At 45.5% G+C, this 15,783-nt stretch overlaps 1 protein-coding gene across 3 annotated transcripts in view; it reads right to left on the reverse strand.

Annotated features, from left to right (window-relative positions):
* The window catches only part of LOC122221671 (protein FAM169B-like), an 88,381-nt gene that overhangs the window by 5,334 nt on the left and 67,264 nt on the right, over positions 1–15,783 (reverse strand). For 2 of the 3 annotated variants that reach the window (XM_042941105.1, XM_042941106.1), the window contains 2 exons: positions 6,540–6,722; positions 2,645–2,776 (listed from right to left, as the gene is read on the reverse strand). In XM_042941105.1, the coding sequence (XP_042797039.1) occupies positions 2,645–2,776; positions 6,540–6,722 (315 nt within the window). The remainder of the gene's footprint in view (positions 1–2,644; positions 2,777–6,539; positions 6,723–15,783) is intronic. The other variant, XM_042941107.1, reaches the window with a different exon arrangement.

The raw sequence follows: 15,783 nt of genomic DNA on the forward strand, positions 1-15,783 counted from the left end.
GGCCATTATAAGCCACAGATGTTATCAACAGGCAAGATCGTGCAAACTTTAAAAGACCTCGTCCATAAATGACGCTGCTTCAAAAAATAGATTTTGAAACCCTGGAAAGGAGCACAAGTTAATTTCCCTTTGGAACATTGTAAAACGTCCATGCCTTACTTAGAATGTAAAAAACAATTGGCTCCCCCGGGCTTCTTGCTTACAGTTCTACTGCTACAGCACATGAAACTGTAGGAGCCCTCCAAAATAACAGCCAGAAATAAAGAAACAAAAGATAGAACTTGAAAAGCAGAACAATTCAAGAAAGCAACTCTAAGAATAACGGGCTGGTTAAAAACTAAAATTAAATTAAATGGCTGTGTGACATTTCCAGGCAAAAGAAGATTCCAGAACCTGCACTGTGGGGTGACCTGTGGGAAAACCTAATGGGCTAACACAGATTTCCATGAAGGCAGACAGACTGTAAACTGAGAAAATGCAGAGCATCTGGGCTAATCTGTGATTGCATTTGCAGCCCCCCACTCACCAACCTGGAAAAAACCTGAAATGTCAATGCTGACAAAATTGCTACAAGATGAAGCTGGCTGGCTGAAAACCTTCCTGACTGAATTAAAATCCTGACTGCTGGCCCTGGGGGGACACAGAAGTTGTGGGTGAAACCGGGAACTAGCCATGATTTATACAGGGAGTGAAAAGATCATAATTTAGCATTTTTTTAATTATATAGTTTTAATTATCTAATTATATCCTGATCATAACGATGACCCTTCTTCCTTCAAAGGACTCAAAGCATGCTTCTGGAACATTCCCCGTGCAAGTTCCCTCATTTGCTGTTTTAAAGAGAGAGTTGGCAAATCTCACAGTGAGTTAAAGTGACAGGTCTGGCATCTGACTTCCAGCTCAGTTTCCTGTGACCAGACCACACCAACTCTCAGCTCTTGAAATAACCCCAGCGGAATTCTCCTCCGAGGAAAGCAGTCTCCCCAATTATGCGAACACGTTCTCCCACTGCTTACCCCCCTCCAGCCTGTGCAATTTCCACATTATTTCCACGTTCTGATATGCAACACTTTTTTTTTTCCTTCATTCCCAGCCAAGGAGCTGCAACATCCAAGACACAAAGGCCAAGTCCACGTGGGAGCTGCAGGCTCATTTGTGACGTTTCTTGATAAACCCACGCGGCTGGTCAGCTTAGTGCATGGGGATCCGGGCAAGCTCCCCTTTCATTTCTAACTGTGGATGCCACAGAGCAAGTCACTTAACCGCCTCATTAGGATCACAGTCACAGCCCTACCATGGCCTCCTTCCCAGGTGCCTGGTCACCCCATTAATATCTGCAGAGCTCCATTAAGCCTTCTAGCTGAAAGGCACCATAAAAGCAAAACCTATCACTGTTATCATCAATAAACTCCAAGACGCTCTTCCCTGTCACGACCTAACGTAAATCAGTTACCCACGTGGAAAGCCCACGGAGGCCTAATGAGCTACCTACAGCCTGGGAAATGGCATTTGATGTTGACAGGAGCTTTCTTCCCCGGGGGCGGGGATGGAAAGCCAGTGCTTTCACTTTGGCGGGTGAAACTTAAAACTGTTAGGCCCTCCTGAGCCTCCCACCCACACACAGCACCTGCAGCCTGAAAGGGTTTGCCGGGATTCAGCCCTGCCCTCCAAGGCCCTCTCCCTGAGCACTGAGCTGAGAACCAACAGCAATGTGCAATCCATCCCGGAGTGCAATCCATCCCCGACGTGGGAGAGGAGGAAGGCACACTGTCAAAAAGCAACTTGGGGAACCAGACACAAGTGAATCTGGTCTTCCCACCCCATCTCCCCTTGGGACCCTCTGCCCGTTCTCATTGCTTGAAAACACCCTCCATCAAAACCCCGCCGGCAAACACACCGTGGTGCTATAACAACCTCAAACTGAAGACAATGCCTGTCTGTAACAGGGACTGCCCAAAAAAACACCTCCATACAGCAGCTTACTATGCTGCCAATAAAAAGGGCGGGGACAAAGTACTCATTTGCAGAACGCTGTCTCTGCAATGCTACCACTTACGTATGCCTGCCATCTCCCCCAAGGGAAGGAGGGGGTGCATGGAAGCCTTGCTCTTCAAGGTAAACCCTTGTGTGGCCTTCCAATTTTTAACCAGGTGCACACATTAGACCTCTTCTGGGTTTCAGTGATCCCTTCGAGTTATAAACAGGGAGCCACTCTGTCCCAGGGAGCTTCTGATTTAGTTAAATTGGGGGAGATCTTCATCAAAGTCCAGAAGATGTGGTTCATTCGGGAAAGGAAGGTAGACCAAGGACAAGAAGCCACGACCCCAGAGGCGCCTGGGTAGCTCAGGCGGTTGAGCGTCTGACTCGGTATCAGCTCAGGTCCTGATCCCACCATTAGTGAGATCAAGTCCCACACTGGGCTCTGAGCTGATAGTGCGCAGCCTGCTTGGGATTCTCTCCCTCCCTCTCTCTCTCTCTCTCAAAATAAATAAACATTTTAAAAAAGAAATAAACAAGAAGGCACCACCCTGGTCTCACTCCCTCCTCTGTTCTTGCAAAAATAAACATAACACCTGCCCGGGCCTGACTCCATCCGTATGCATTAACCTGTGCTTCAAAGGGCACTTTGTTCAATGTGACTCACAGTCTGGAAGTCTTGACTGTTGCAGTTGAACCTTCAGCCAGATGCTGCCTCGCTGGCCCCAGGCTCCTGGGGGCTCCACCTCCCACAGGCGACCCCGCTCCTCCGGATGGGCCAACAGGAACTTCCTGCACACTGAGGATGTGCAAGAGTGAGCCAGGAAGGCCGGCCCCCTCTGCGTCTCAGGGGCGGGCACTTCCGGTTCCAGCCAAGGCCCCGCCCCACCCTGGCTCTGCTCTGTTTCTGCTCCAGGGGCACCAGTGTTTGGCCTCCTCAGCTGTCACCCCTCATGCTCCCGCTTTCACCCAACCTATCTTAGCTGGGGCCACCATAACAAAGAACCACACATTGGGGGGCTCCAACAACAGACTTCCACTGTCTCACGTGGTGGGGGCAGGAAGTCCCACGGCCAGGCATGGGCAAAGGCTTGCAGATGGCTGCCTTCCCACAGTGGCGTCGCATGACCTTCCCTCTGCACCCATCCGTGTCCCAGGCTCCTCTTTTATAAATAAGAACCACTTCTTAAGAATCTACTGGATCAGGGCCCCACTCCTATGACCTCATTAAATTCTAATTGCCTCTTTAAAGGCCCCACCTCCACGTATAGTCACATGGAGGGTAAGCTTTCAACATAAGACTTCGGGGGACCCAATTCAGCCCTTAACATCCCCCCAACACTGTCCTCTCCTCGGGCACTGTCCCTCCTTACCCTGAGCCTCCCCAGCCCTCCTCTCCCACAGAACTTCCAGCTCATCCTCTGCAGATGCCTTGATTCCAGTCACCTCAAGGCTCAAAGACTTCTATGTCCGCATTCACAGGGTGAGAATTTTCTCCGGGCAGTGCCCCAAGCCCAGCCAAATGAGCAGCTGCTCCTGGTCCCGCAGGTGCCCATGGGGACCCCGTCGGGCCCTCCCCTAATACGTCCCAGCCAGGGGCAACAGCACAGATGGAAACCTCCAGAGGGTGAAACTAAGTATTCGGAAAGTGTAAGCCAAACTAGCAGAGTGCTAGATAGAATGTTCTGCTCTCCTATCTTGACAAATATAACTTCATAACAACAGGGAAAGCCAGTTTCAAATTTAGAATTCTTGGACTCCTTGGAGTTTTGCACCAGAATGTGGCAATACTGAGGGAGCTGCCCCCACCCCCCGACAGACGGCCCACCCGCTTCTCCTTCTACCCCAGCCCCACACACGTACACAGCAAGGGGCCTGTGAATGCAAATGTGAACACCACGCCCACACTCCACCCACATCCCACCAACGCCTGTCCCTAGGGTCTAAAGATATGCAAACTGGTGGCATGGTCCACCCTTACGTGCAGACCCAAGGATGGAGTCCACTCGGGCCCTCACGCCACTGGCAGGAATCCAGGGGTCCTGGTAAGTCAGCTTAGAAGGAGTGGTCTGGACCCAGGAAGGACGATACTCTTGGGCCCAAGACTCCTCACACCACGGAGAGAAATGCAGCTGCAAGAGGGCTTTAAAGCATAGGGCTCTGGCCTGTCCTTTGAATGCAAGAAGGAATCCTACCGGTCATGGGGCGCCTGGGTGGCTCAGTCAATTAAGTGTCTGACTTCAGCTCAGGTCATGATCTCACGGTCCGTGAGTTTGAGCCCCACATCGGGCTCTGTGCTGACAGCTCAGAGCCTGGAGCCTGCTTCAGATTCTGTCTCCCTCTCTCTCTGCCCCTCCCCCACTCGTTCACTGTCTCTCTGTCTCCCAAAAATAAAAACATTAAAAAAAAAAAAAAGCCAGTCAGTAAAGTGTGCAGGTGGCACACACCTGAACCCAGTCCTGAACCTCCAGCTGCTTCTTTCTCCACGTTCTACCTGTTCACATAAATGCCCAGGTACAGTCAGGGGTGACGTAAAAGCCTGAGGCCCCAACATCCTCAGCTGGGCAGCTCAAACCCCCAAGACACGACGCGTGCTTCAGAATCAGCACGTTCTTATTTTCTTTCTCTATGGGGCAGAGATAGAAAAGGGAAAAGCAGGGGGGTGCCTGGGTGACTCAGTCGGTTAGGCATCCAACTTCAGCTCAGGTCATGATCTCAGAGTTTGTGGGCTTGAGCCCCGCGTCAGGATCTGCGCTGACAACTCAGCCTGGAGCTTGCTTTGGACTCTGTGTCTCCCTCTCTCTCTCTGCCCCTCCCCCACTTGCATTCTCCATCTCTCAAAAATAAATAAACATTTAAAAAAAGAAAGAAAGAAAAAGGAGAGCAGGGATCCACAAGACCCTGCAAGGGTACCTGCAGTGCTGGCTCTGGGGCGCCCTCCCCCCTCCGTGGAGACTGATACTTCCCTAGGGAAACCTGAGGTGGCCACATTGAGAGGCCAATGCACTCAAATCAAGGTCTCCGAGCTGACGCAAAAATTAGGAGAGAGAGAGGACAGGCATGTGGTTCTGGAACTTTGCAACACCTCAAAGTGAGCAACACAGTACAGGAATCCTGGAATGCTCTTTGCAGAAATTCAAGGCTCTTCAGAGTTTAATTATAGACCATGAGTTTGGAAATATAAAGAAATGACTAAACCTACTTGAAAATATGTTTTCACCTGCTTTTCTTAGGACTTTAGAGCAACAGAACTTTCCTTACCTTCCCTACGTTTTCTCTCTTATCTCTTGATCTCCCCACACAATAACGGTACTGGAAACTCAGTACTAAGGGCCCCAAAACATCTGTATGACAAGAAGTGAAACAGTACCCAGGGTGGAAGGGGTGTACTTCACAGCAGGGGTGTGGGGAACCTAGAGAGATGCTCACCAGAACCTGCCCCCCTTACGTACTTGGAACGTAATGTTTAACACCAGGGTTTGTTTCATTTCCTCTGAAAAAAATACACATATAAGGATTTCTCTTCCAGAACGTGAAAAGGGATTGTGATAGCTCATTTTAAGTGTCAACTTGACTGAGCCAGGGGGTGCCCAGATATTTGGTCAGACATTATTCGGGGTGTGTCCGTGAAGGTGTTTGGGATGAGATGAACATTTGAATCAACAGACTGAGTAAAGCAGATTGCCTTCCCTCATGTGGGTGGGCCTCATCCAATCAGTTGAAGGCCTGAATACAGAGGGAAAAGGCTGACCCTCCCACAAGTAAGAGGGAACTCCTGCCTGTCTGGTGAGCTGGGACATGGGTCTTTTGCTGCCTTTGGATTTGACCCAAAAACTTTTTGTTGGCTTTTCTTGGGTCTGGAGCCTGGCAGAATTTGCACCGTTATGACACCATTGGCTGTCCTGAGTCTCCAGCTTGCTAACTGCAGATCTTGGGAGTCTCAGTCTCCACACCATGTGAGCCAATTCCTTATAATAAATCTCTCTCTCTCTCTCTCTCGTGTGTGTGTGTGTGTGTGTGTGTGTGTGTGTATACCCTATTGGTTCTGTTTCTCTGGAGAACCTTGACCAGTACAGGGACTCAGTAGGGTAAGAATGGAAGAAGGGGACTGTCTTCTGCAGCAAGAGCTACGAGGTACTTGGGGGCTCAGTGCAGTCAGAGCTTGCCTTTGCACTCCAGCTGCCCTCCCAGACAAAGCTCCTGGGCTCCCTTTCAGCGTCTAGCTGAAAGGACTAAGTCATGGGCTCTAAGCATCAAGTGAAACCACAAAGGCCCTCTGAGCGCCCAGCAGGTGCACTTCTCTGGATTCTGCTTCTCTCTGACGCCATGTTTTTTATTATTTCTAAATCCAGTTATTTGTAGGGCTGGGAAAGTCTCCCCCCCACCCCCCAGTGCCACAGCATAAAGTTTCATCTGTGCTGAAGCAATGGGAGATTTCTCAGGAGGAAGAGAAAACCCACACGCAGAGTGTCAAGGAACCTGCCTCCCCGGAACCACCTAGAACTCACGTGTTATCCATCACCGTTGCCCATACGTTTCCGCCTGACACAAAGCGGGTTTACCTTTGAACATGGCGGGAGAAATCGGCCAACTGACGCCCAGAGCCTCGTCCTCACGGAACGTCTCACAGAAGTCCTGCAGCATGGCTGTGCCCAGGCCCTGGCGGCGGTAAGTCCTCCTGACAAACACGGTGTCGAAGACGGGAAGCAGGTAGCATGCACCCGGGCCATCACCACACAGGCTTCCTGCAGGGAAAGGAAGAGACAGGCGCCGTCCCAGGCTTGCACCAAGCTGCCAGGACCCTGCGCGACTCCCACACAGCTGGGTCACTGGTACCACCTAGAAGGGCTCACATCACTAAGACAAAAGAGCAGATCATCCCAAACCACCAGTTCTCCAGCCGACTGACCAGCCCACATGTTATTGATCACGAGCAGTGCAGCCCCCAGACTATTGTACCAAAATGAAAAGCAAACGCAGGTGCATGTGCCATTCACGCACCCAAGACCCTCAGATGCTGCCCACACTGTGCAGAGTTCACAGAGACACTGGAAGCCAATGAGGGGCATCTGGACATCAAGGTTTTCCATGAACCCAAGGGATATGGGCTGGGAGACCCACCCAACACATCTCTAGGGCATGGACTTGTTTCAGTAACTCTAACAAGCAGTCATCGTGTCCAATTAAGACAGAGTGCATTTAGGGGCACCTGGGTGGCTCAGTCGGTTAAGCATCCAACTTCGGCTCAGGTCATGATCTCACGGTCTGTGAGTTCGAGCCCCACGTCGGGCTCTGTGCTGACAATTCAGAGCCTGGAGCCTGCTTCAGATTCTGTGTCTCCCTCTCTCTCTATTCCTCCCCTGCTTGCTCTCTCTCTCTCTTAAAAATAAAGATTAAAAAAAAAAAAAAAGACAATGTGCATTTACCCCAAGCAGACTAAGTCCTGCCTCCCCTACAACATCAGTGACCTTGCTATAGCAGAGCAAGAGGGGCCACAGTTGGCACCCTTCCCACCTTTCCACCCTGAACTGAACTTCACTGCAACCAGCACCAATACCAGCACAGTTGCTGTTTCTGCAGAAGGCACTTGGCCTTGGCCTTGGCCTTGGCCTTGCAAGTTCACCTGCATTGTCACCCTAACCAGAAAATCAATGCTCCACGGAGCCTACTACATCACCTGTCTTACTTCCAAACGTACAAATGCCTGCACCCTAGATGCACGAAAACCCAGGAAAAGAAGTATGGAGCATATTCAGCTCCTATTGGAAGAAGTTTTTGTCCCTGTCAAGAATCAGATGGTGGGTAATTTCCCAAGCGAAAAAACTGACTCCGATTCTGATCAGCCAGACTGAGTTGCAGGGATACATGCTACTGTAGTGAACTGCCTGCAAAAAATGAGCACAATTATTCCCCTTCCTATATCCACATCACATTACATGTGATTCTGAAGCACCTCCCATCAAAAATGGGGCCTGGTTTCATGGGGTCCAGTGCCCCTCTACTATTCTTTCTCAGATCCCTGCTACTCACTCTAAGAACACAACTGGACTAGGCTGCCACCACAACAGAAACATGGCCTGGGCACCCTTGTGGTCCCAGCAAACATCTAGCCAGTCCCACGGAGCAGAGCCACCTATACCACCCATCCCACCCAGCTGAGCCTCAGCAAAACTATCCAAAAGAATGGGGAGCTGAACAGTTGATTTTGTGCCAAAAATGAATGAAGAAGTAATCTGAGGCCAGTGATCAACACCACCCAATTCACTTGGGATGGTTAAGTATAAAGTATTTGAATTTCACCCTCAATATTCCTGAAATGACAGTACAAACTTAGGTTGGAATTCTGCAGTTGCCAACTTTTATATTGAGGAGAACAACATTCCCCAAATGGTAGTCTTCCAAAGCTGAGAAACATTAAAATTACATAAAGATACAATTCCTTTAAAAAAAAAAAAAAAAAGAGTCAAGGGTTGCCTGGGTGGCTCAGTCGGTTGGGCGTCTGACTTCGGCTCAGGTCATGATCTCACAGTTCGTGAGTTCGAACCCCACGTCGGGCTCTGTGCTGACAGCTCAGAGCCTGGAGCCTGCTTCGGATTCTGTGTCTCATTCTCTCTCTGCCTCTCGCCACTTGTGCTCTGTCTCTCTCTGTCTCTCAAAAATAAATAAATGTAAAAACAATTAAAAAAAAAAGAGTCAATATTGGGGCGCCTGGGTGGCTCAGTCAGTTGAGCCTCCGACTTCGGCTCAGGTCACGATCTCACGGTCTGTGAGTTCGAGCCCCGCAATGGGCTCCGTGCTGACAGCTCAGAGCCCGGAGCCTGCTTCAGATTCTGTGTCTCCCTCTCTCTCTTCCCCTCCCCTGCTCATGCTCTGTCTCTCTCTGTCTCAAAAATAAAAACATTAAAAAAAAAAAAAGAGTCAATATTTAGGGATATATTTAATAAAAGGAACATAAGCCTTGAATACTGAAAAACTACAAAACATGGTTAAGGGAAATTAAAGAAAAGGTAATAAGTGGAGAAATACCATGTTCATGGATTGGATGACTCAATACTGTTAAGATGGCAGTTCTTCCCAAACTGATCTGTAAGTTCAACACCAGTCCTATCAAAATCCCAGCAGGCATTTTTGTGGACATTGGCAAGCTGATACTGAAACTGACACGAAATGCAAAGTCTCTACAATAAGCAACCCAGTTTTGAAAAAGAGCAAAGTTGGAGATTTTACACTACCCAATTTCAAGGTTTCTTATAAAATCAAGGCAATCAAGTCAGTGGGATACAGGTGTAAGGACAGGCATGTGTATCAATGGAACAGAAATGAGTCAAGAAATAAATTCTTATACTTTTAATTTCAACGATGTTGCCCTTTTCCAATGAGAAGACAGTCTTTTCAACAAATTGTGGTGGTATGACTGGATGTCAATAAGCCAAGAACAAAAAAAACAAACAACAACAACAAAAAAAAAAAAACAGGAAGAAGAAGCTGGAACACAACAGCCAGTCCAGAATTAGACCCACACAAATATAGTCAACTGATCTTTGACAAAGGAGCAAAGTAAAGTCAGTGAAGAAAGGACAGTCTCAATAAGTGACACTGGACAACTGGATATCCACATGGAAAAAAAAAAAAAAACAATCTAGACACACACCTTAAATACTTCAAAATTTTTAACTTAAAATGAATCACAGCATAAATGTAAAATGCAAAACTACAAAACTCCTAGAAAATACACAAGAGAATATCCAGATGACCTTGGGTTTTGTAACATATTTTTTACATACAACACGAAAGGCATGATCCAGGAGAGAAAAAATTGGCAAGCTGAATTTCCTTAAAATTAAAATTTGCTGGGGCACCGGCGTGGCTCCGTTGGTTAAGCATCCGACTCTTGATTTCAGCCCAGGTCATGATCTCATGGTTTGTGAGTTCGAGCCCCGCATCAGGCTCTCTAGTGTCAGTGCTGAGTCTGCTTCAGATCCTCTGTCTCACTCTCTCTCTGCCCCTCTCCCACTCTCACTCTCCCTCTCTCAAAAATAAATAGTGCACTTATTTAAAAAAATAAAATAAAATTTGCTGCTCAAATTTTTGACATGTGAAAGACGATGTCAAAAGAATGAAAAGACAAGGCACAAACTGGGAAAAAATATTTGCAAAAAGGCACATTGTCTGATAAAGGACTGTTATCCAAAATATATGAAGAGCTTTTAAAACTCAACAATAAGAAAACAAACAACGTGATTTAAAAGTGAGCCAAAAATCTTAATAGACACCTCATCAACAAAGCTATTACATATGGCAGGTAAGGATATCAAAAGATGCTCCACATCATATGTCATCAGGCAAATGCGAATTAAAACAATGAGATATCACTGCACACCTACCAGAATGGCCAAAACCCAAAACACGGTCAACACCAAATGCTGCTAAGGATGTGGAGCAATGGGAACTCTCATTCGTTGCTGGTGGGAATGCAAAATGGTACAGCAACCCTGGATGAGTTTGGTGGTTTTACAAAAGCAAACAGAACTTGTTCCATACGATCCTTCAATTGTGCCCCTTGATATTTATCTGAAGGAGTTGAGAACCTGCACATGAACTTCATGGCACCTATATTCATAATGGCCAAAAACTGGAAGCAACCAAGATATCCTTCAATATGTGAATGGACAAATAAACTATGACACATCCAGATAATGGAATATGATTCCATGCCGAAAAGAAATAAGCTATCAAGCAAAAAAAAAAAAAAAAAAAAAAAAAAAAGACATGGGGAAACCTTAAGGCATATTACTTAAGGAAAAGTCCCAATCTGAAAAAGTCTACATACTGTACAATTACACCAGTTATATGACATTCTGGAAAAAGCAACACTATGAAGGCAGCAAAAAGATCAGTGGTTGTTAAGAGGCTGTGGGGAGGGAGCAATGAATAGGGGGAGCATGGGGGTTTTCAGGGCAATGACGCTTGTACGACGCTACAAGGATAGAGAAACGTCCTTCTGCATTTGTCAAAACCCATAGAATATACAACATAAGGAATGAACACTAATGTAAACTATGGGCTTTAGTTAATAATAACGTATTCTTATGAACTGAACGGCGTCTCTTACATTGAAGCCCAACCCCGAGTACCTCAGAATGTGACTGTATCTGGAGACACAGACTTTACGAGATAATGAAGTTGGGGCACCTGGGTGCCTCGGTCAGTTAAGCATCCAACTTCAGCTCAGGTCATGATCTCACAGTTCATGAGTTCGAGCCCCGCCTTGGGCTCTATGCTGACAGCTCAGAGCCTGGAGCCTGCTTTGAATTCTGTGTCTCCCTCTCTCTCTGCTCTTCCCCACTCATGCTCTGTCTCTCTCTCCTTCAAAAACAAATAAAAACATTAAAAAAATTTTTTTAAAGAGGTCATTACCTCTTAAAGTTAAAGCAAGGTCTTTTGAGTGAGCTCTCATCCAATTTGACTGGCGTCTTTATAAGAAGAGGAAATTTGGACACGCAGAGAGATGTGCACACATAGAGGAATGACCTTGTGAGGACACAGCAAGGAAATGGCCACCTCAAGCTAAGGTGGGAGGCTTCAGAAGAAACCAAACCTGCCAACACCTTGATCTTGGACTTCCAGCCTCAAGAACTGTGAGAAAATTACTTTCTATTGTTTGAGCCACCCAGTCTGTGGTATTTGGTTATGGCAGTCTAGCCAACTAATACGTGCACCAATATTAGCTTATGAATTGTAACCAATGCATCACAATATGTTAATAATAGAGGAAGTGTGTGTGTGTGTGTGTGTGTGTGTGTGGAGGAGGGTGGGGGATATGGGAGAACTCTGTACTTTCTCAATTTTCCTGTAAACCTAAAACTGCTCTTAAAAAAAGCCTATTAATGTTTTTAATGTACTAGGTATTTTTTTTTTATTTTTTTTTTAACGTTTATTTATTTTTGAGACAGAGAGAGACAGAGCATGGACAGGTGAGGAGCAGAGAGAGAGGGAGACACAGAATCTGAAACAGGCTCCAGGCTCTGAGCTGTCAGCACAGAGCCCGACGCGGGGCTCGAACTCACGGACCGTGAGATCATGACCTGAGCCGAAGTCAGACGCTTAACCGACCAAGCCACCCAGGCGCCCCAATGTACTAGGTATTTTTAAAAATTAAGTTGGACGCTTACCTCATATCACAAAAATTAATTCAAGATGGATCTAGGCATAAATATAAGTTAAAACTATACAGCTTCAGGGGTGCCTGCGTGGCTCAGTTGGTTAAGCATCCAACTCGGTTTCAGCTCAGGTCATGATCTCACATTTTGTGGGATCGAGCCCCATGTCAGCACGGAGCTTGCTTGGGATTTTCGCCCTGTCTCTCTGTCCCTCCCCTGCTCACTCATTCTCTCTCTCTCTCTCTCTCTCTCTCTCTCTCTCTCTCTCTCTTAAAATAAATAAATAAACTTTAAAAAACTATAAAGCTTTCAAAAGAAAATAATAAAGAAAATCATCACAGAGTTCTGAGGGAGCCAGAGAGTTCTTAAATTCAATACCAGAAGCACAATCAATTGACAAATCTGATTTCATCGAAATTCACTTTTGTACTTCAAAGGAAACTGTAGGGAAGTGTTTACGAATCACATTTCTGATAAAAAAAAAAAAAGACATATCCAGACTATATAAAGAACAGTTATAATTCAACAAAAAGAAAACAACCAATTAAAAATGGACACATGAAACACTACAGTTTCAGGGATCATTTAAGTCTCTCAGAACATGCAGAGTAGCCTTGATCAGTGACAACCAAGGAAATTATTTGCTGAGAACACTTGCATTTGGTTTAGGACTTCAGATCGGTGGCCATTTGCTGGAGAGTACAAGGAAAACATTGAATTCCTAAAGCTACTTAGAATCAGATGCCTTTATGTTCAGGGATAGGTAACTCTTACCTAACCGAGTTGAATGTTTGTTTCAGTGCCATATGGAATAACGACTCTCAGTGGCTTTCCCCCCTCCCCCATTTTTTTTTTCTGGAAACATGTGAGACACAATGTCTGCTGTTCCCAGCTATCTTTCTTGGCTCCTTTTGGTCATTCTCTCAATGTGCATTAAGTTCTTCTATCAACCACCATTAACGTCTGGTACATCAACACTAAAAACTGATCACTGTAGAAAGGAAAAACCCGTTGCAAGTTTAACCTTAACATGTTTGAAAGTCTGAAAGCAGAACTTGCCTTGTAAGTTAAGTAAGTGAGTAAATAAATAAATAAATAAGTAAGAACGGACTGATGATCTGAATAGACACTTCTTCAAAGAAGACAAATGGTTACCAATCAGGGGAAAGATACTCAACATCATTAGCCATTAGGAAAATGAAAATGAAAACCACAATGAAATGCTACTTTTGACCTACCATAAAAATGGCTATAATCAAAAAGACAAGCAATAATAAGTGGTGACAAGATGTGGAGAAATTGAAACTGTCACATAATGCGGATGGGAATGTATAATGGTAAGGCCACTTGGTCAAATAATTTGACAGTTTCTTAAAGTTAAACATACGCTTATCAAATGAACCACCAATTCTATTCCTGGGAACCTAATACATGCTACAATTTGGATGAACCTCAAAAACATTAAGTAAAAGAAGCCAGACACAAAAGACCACACATTGTATCATTCCATCTAGATGAAATGTCCAGGAAACACAAATTGATGGAGACGGAGAGCAGATAGGGGATTGCCTAGAGCTGGGATGGAAACACAGATTGACAGTAAACAGGCTACTTTCTGGGGTAATGGAAATATCCAAAATCTGGATGGTGGTGATGGTTACACAACTCTCTAAATTTTTTAGAAATCACTTACCATTGGCAAATTTTACGGGGTGTAAAAGTATCCATCTATGAAACTGATGTTTAAAAGATACAATGATAGGCACCTGGGTGGTTCAGTCGGTTAAGCATCCAACTTCAGCTCAGGTCATGATCTCATGGTTCATAGGCTCGAGCCCCACATCAGGCTCTGTGCTGACAGCTCAGAGCCTGGAGCCTGCTTCGGATTCTGTCTCCCTCTCTCTCTTCCCCTCCCCTGCTCGTGGTCTGTCTCACTCTCTCAAAAATAAATTAACATTAAAAACATTAAAAAAATAAAAAATAAAAGATACAATGAATTGTATTTAAAATTATATGGAGTTACATGAAAAGGATACAATCAAGTGTAGAAAGAGAAAAATAGTAACCTTACAGTGGAGAAACCCATCAGATACCCCCTTCAGTGATCAAGGTGAACATCGCCAACAGTAATGTAGGTATCATGTGCCTTCATGTTTGATGTGAGCATGTGAGGACAAGGACACTTCACTTTCCCCCAAACTCATATCCTAGGATAATCATGCGAAAATATCAGACAGACCTAAGTTAAGGAACATTCCACAAATCCCCTGACCAGTACTCCTCAAGTGTGTGCAGGTCATGAAAGACAAGGAGACCCAAGAAATGGTTACAGATTAAAGGAGGAAACTAAGGAGGTACGAAAAATATAGGCAAGGTGGTATCCTGGATCAGACCCCATAAGAGAAAAAGGACATTGCTGAAAAATTAACCAATGTAAAAAAAAAAAAATTAACCAACGTTAATTTCTTAGTATTCATCCCTATACTGTGGTTACTGTGGTTACATAAGATGTTACCAGCAAGGGGACGTAGGAAAAGGGTATTTAATAGGAACTCTCTGAACTATCTTTACAACTCTTCCATAAATCTAAAATTATTTCAAAATGAAAAGCTGGGGGAGACTAGGGGGCAGAAGAAACAAAAGCACTCCAACAGCTCTTTCTAAAGGCCAATCACACCTTCAAGCCAGTCAAATAAAATCTTTCTTCTAACATCAATTCCCAAAGCCAAAGAATTGGCTTGGCTTGGCTTGGCTTGGCTTGGCTTGGCATGGGGCACAGGCAATGAGCTTGCTGTAGGCCAATGAACTCTCCACTCATAATCAGAGTATGAAGTCCAAGGAAATCATGCCACATAACATGGAATGGTTGGTAAGAACCCCAGCAGTGATTTTATTCATTCTACCCATTTTACAGACATGACAGCTAACAGGGTCAAGAAAGGTGAACACACACACACACACACACACACACACACACACACACACACACAAAGGGCTTGGCTCCTTTCTGTCAGTAACAATTGCCCAACTACCTCTCCTCAGCTCACAAAGAGTCTATTGATCCCACAGCAAATTCAGACCAACCCACACCACCAAAGTAACTGATGGCAGAACAGAGTCAAGAACCAAGACCTCTGGTGTCCCCTTCCTTCCTTCTGGCTGCTCCATGTCCAAAACTGCCTTCAATGGCTACACAAGTTGTCTATACCTAACAACACTTAGAAGAGTAAAGCATATTCCAGATGGGCACTGTTCAAAATTGGAATAAAGATGCTCTCTCTCAGGCAAGTTTAAATATCCAGAAAGGTCTTTTACCTGAGGATAACTGGTCCTGAAAAAAAAGGTCATGGGAACATATCCATTGAGTCCACAATTCATAGTAAATGGTGGGAGTAACAAAACAAAACAAGACAAACAAAAAAACTATGGTAAAGCACAAACCAGTCAGAATGACCAACCCAGGGACGACCAGGTGCCTTAGTCGGCTGGGCTTCAGACTCTCGATCTCGCTTCAGGTCATGATCTCACATTTCATGGGTTCAAGCCCCATGGTGGGCTCTACGCTGACAGCATGAAGCCTGCTTGGAATTCTCTCTCCCTCTCTCTCTGTCCCTACCCCATTCATGTCATGCTCTCTCTCAAAATA

The sequence above is a fragment of the Panthera leo genome, chromosome B3 (genome assembly GCF_018350215.1).
Source record: "Panthera leo isolate Ple1 chromosome B3, P.leo_Ple1_pat1.1, whole genome shotgun sequence".
Classification (NCBI taxonomy): domain Eukaryota; kingdom Metazoa; phylum Chordata; class Mammalia; order Carnivora; family Felidae; genus Panthera; species Panthera leo.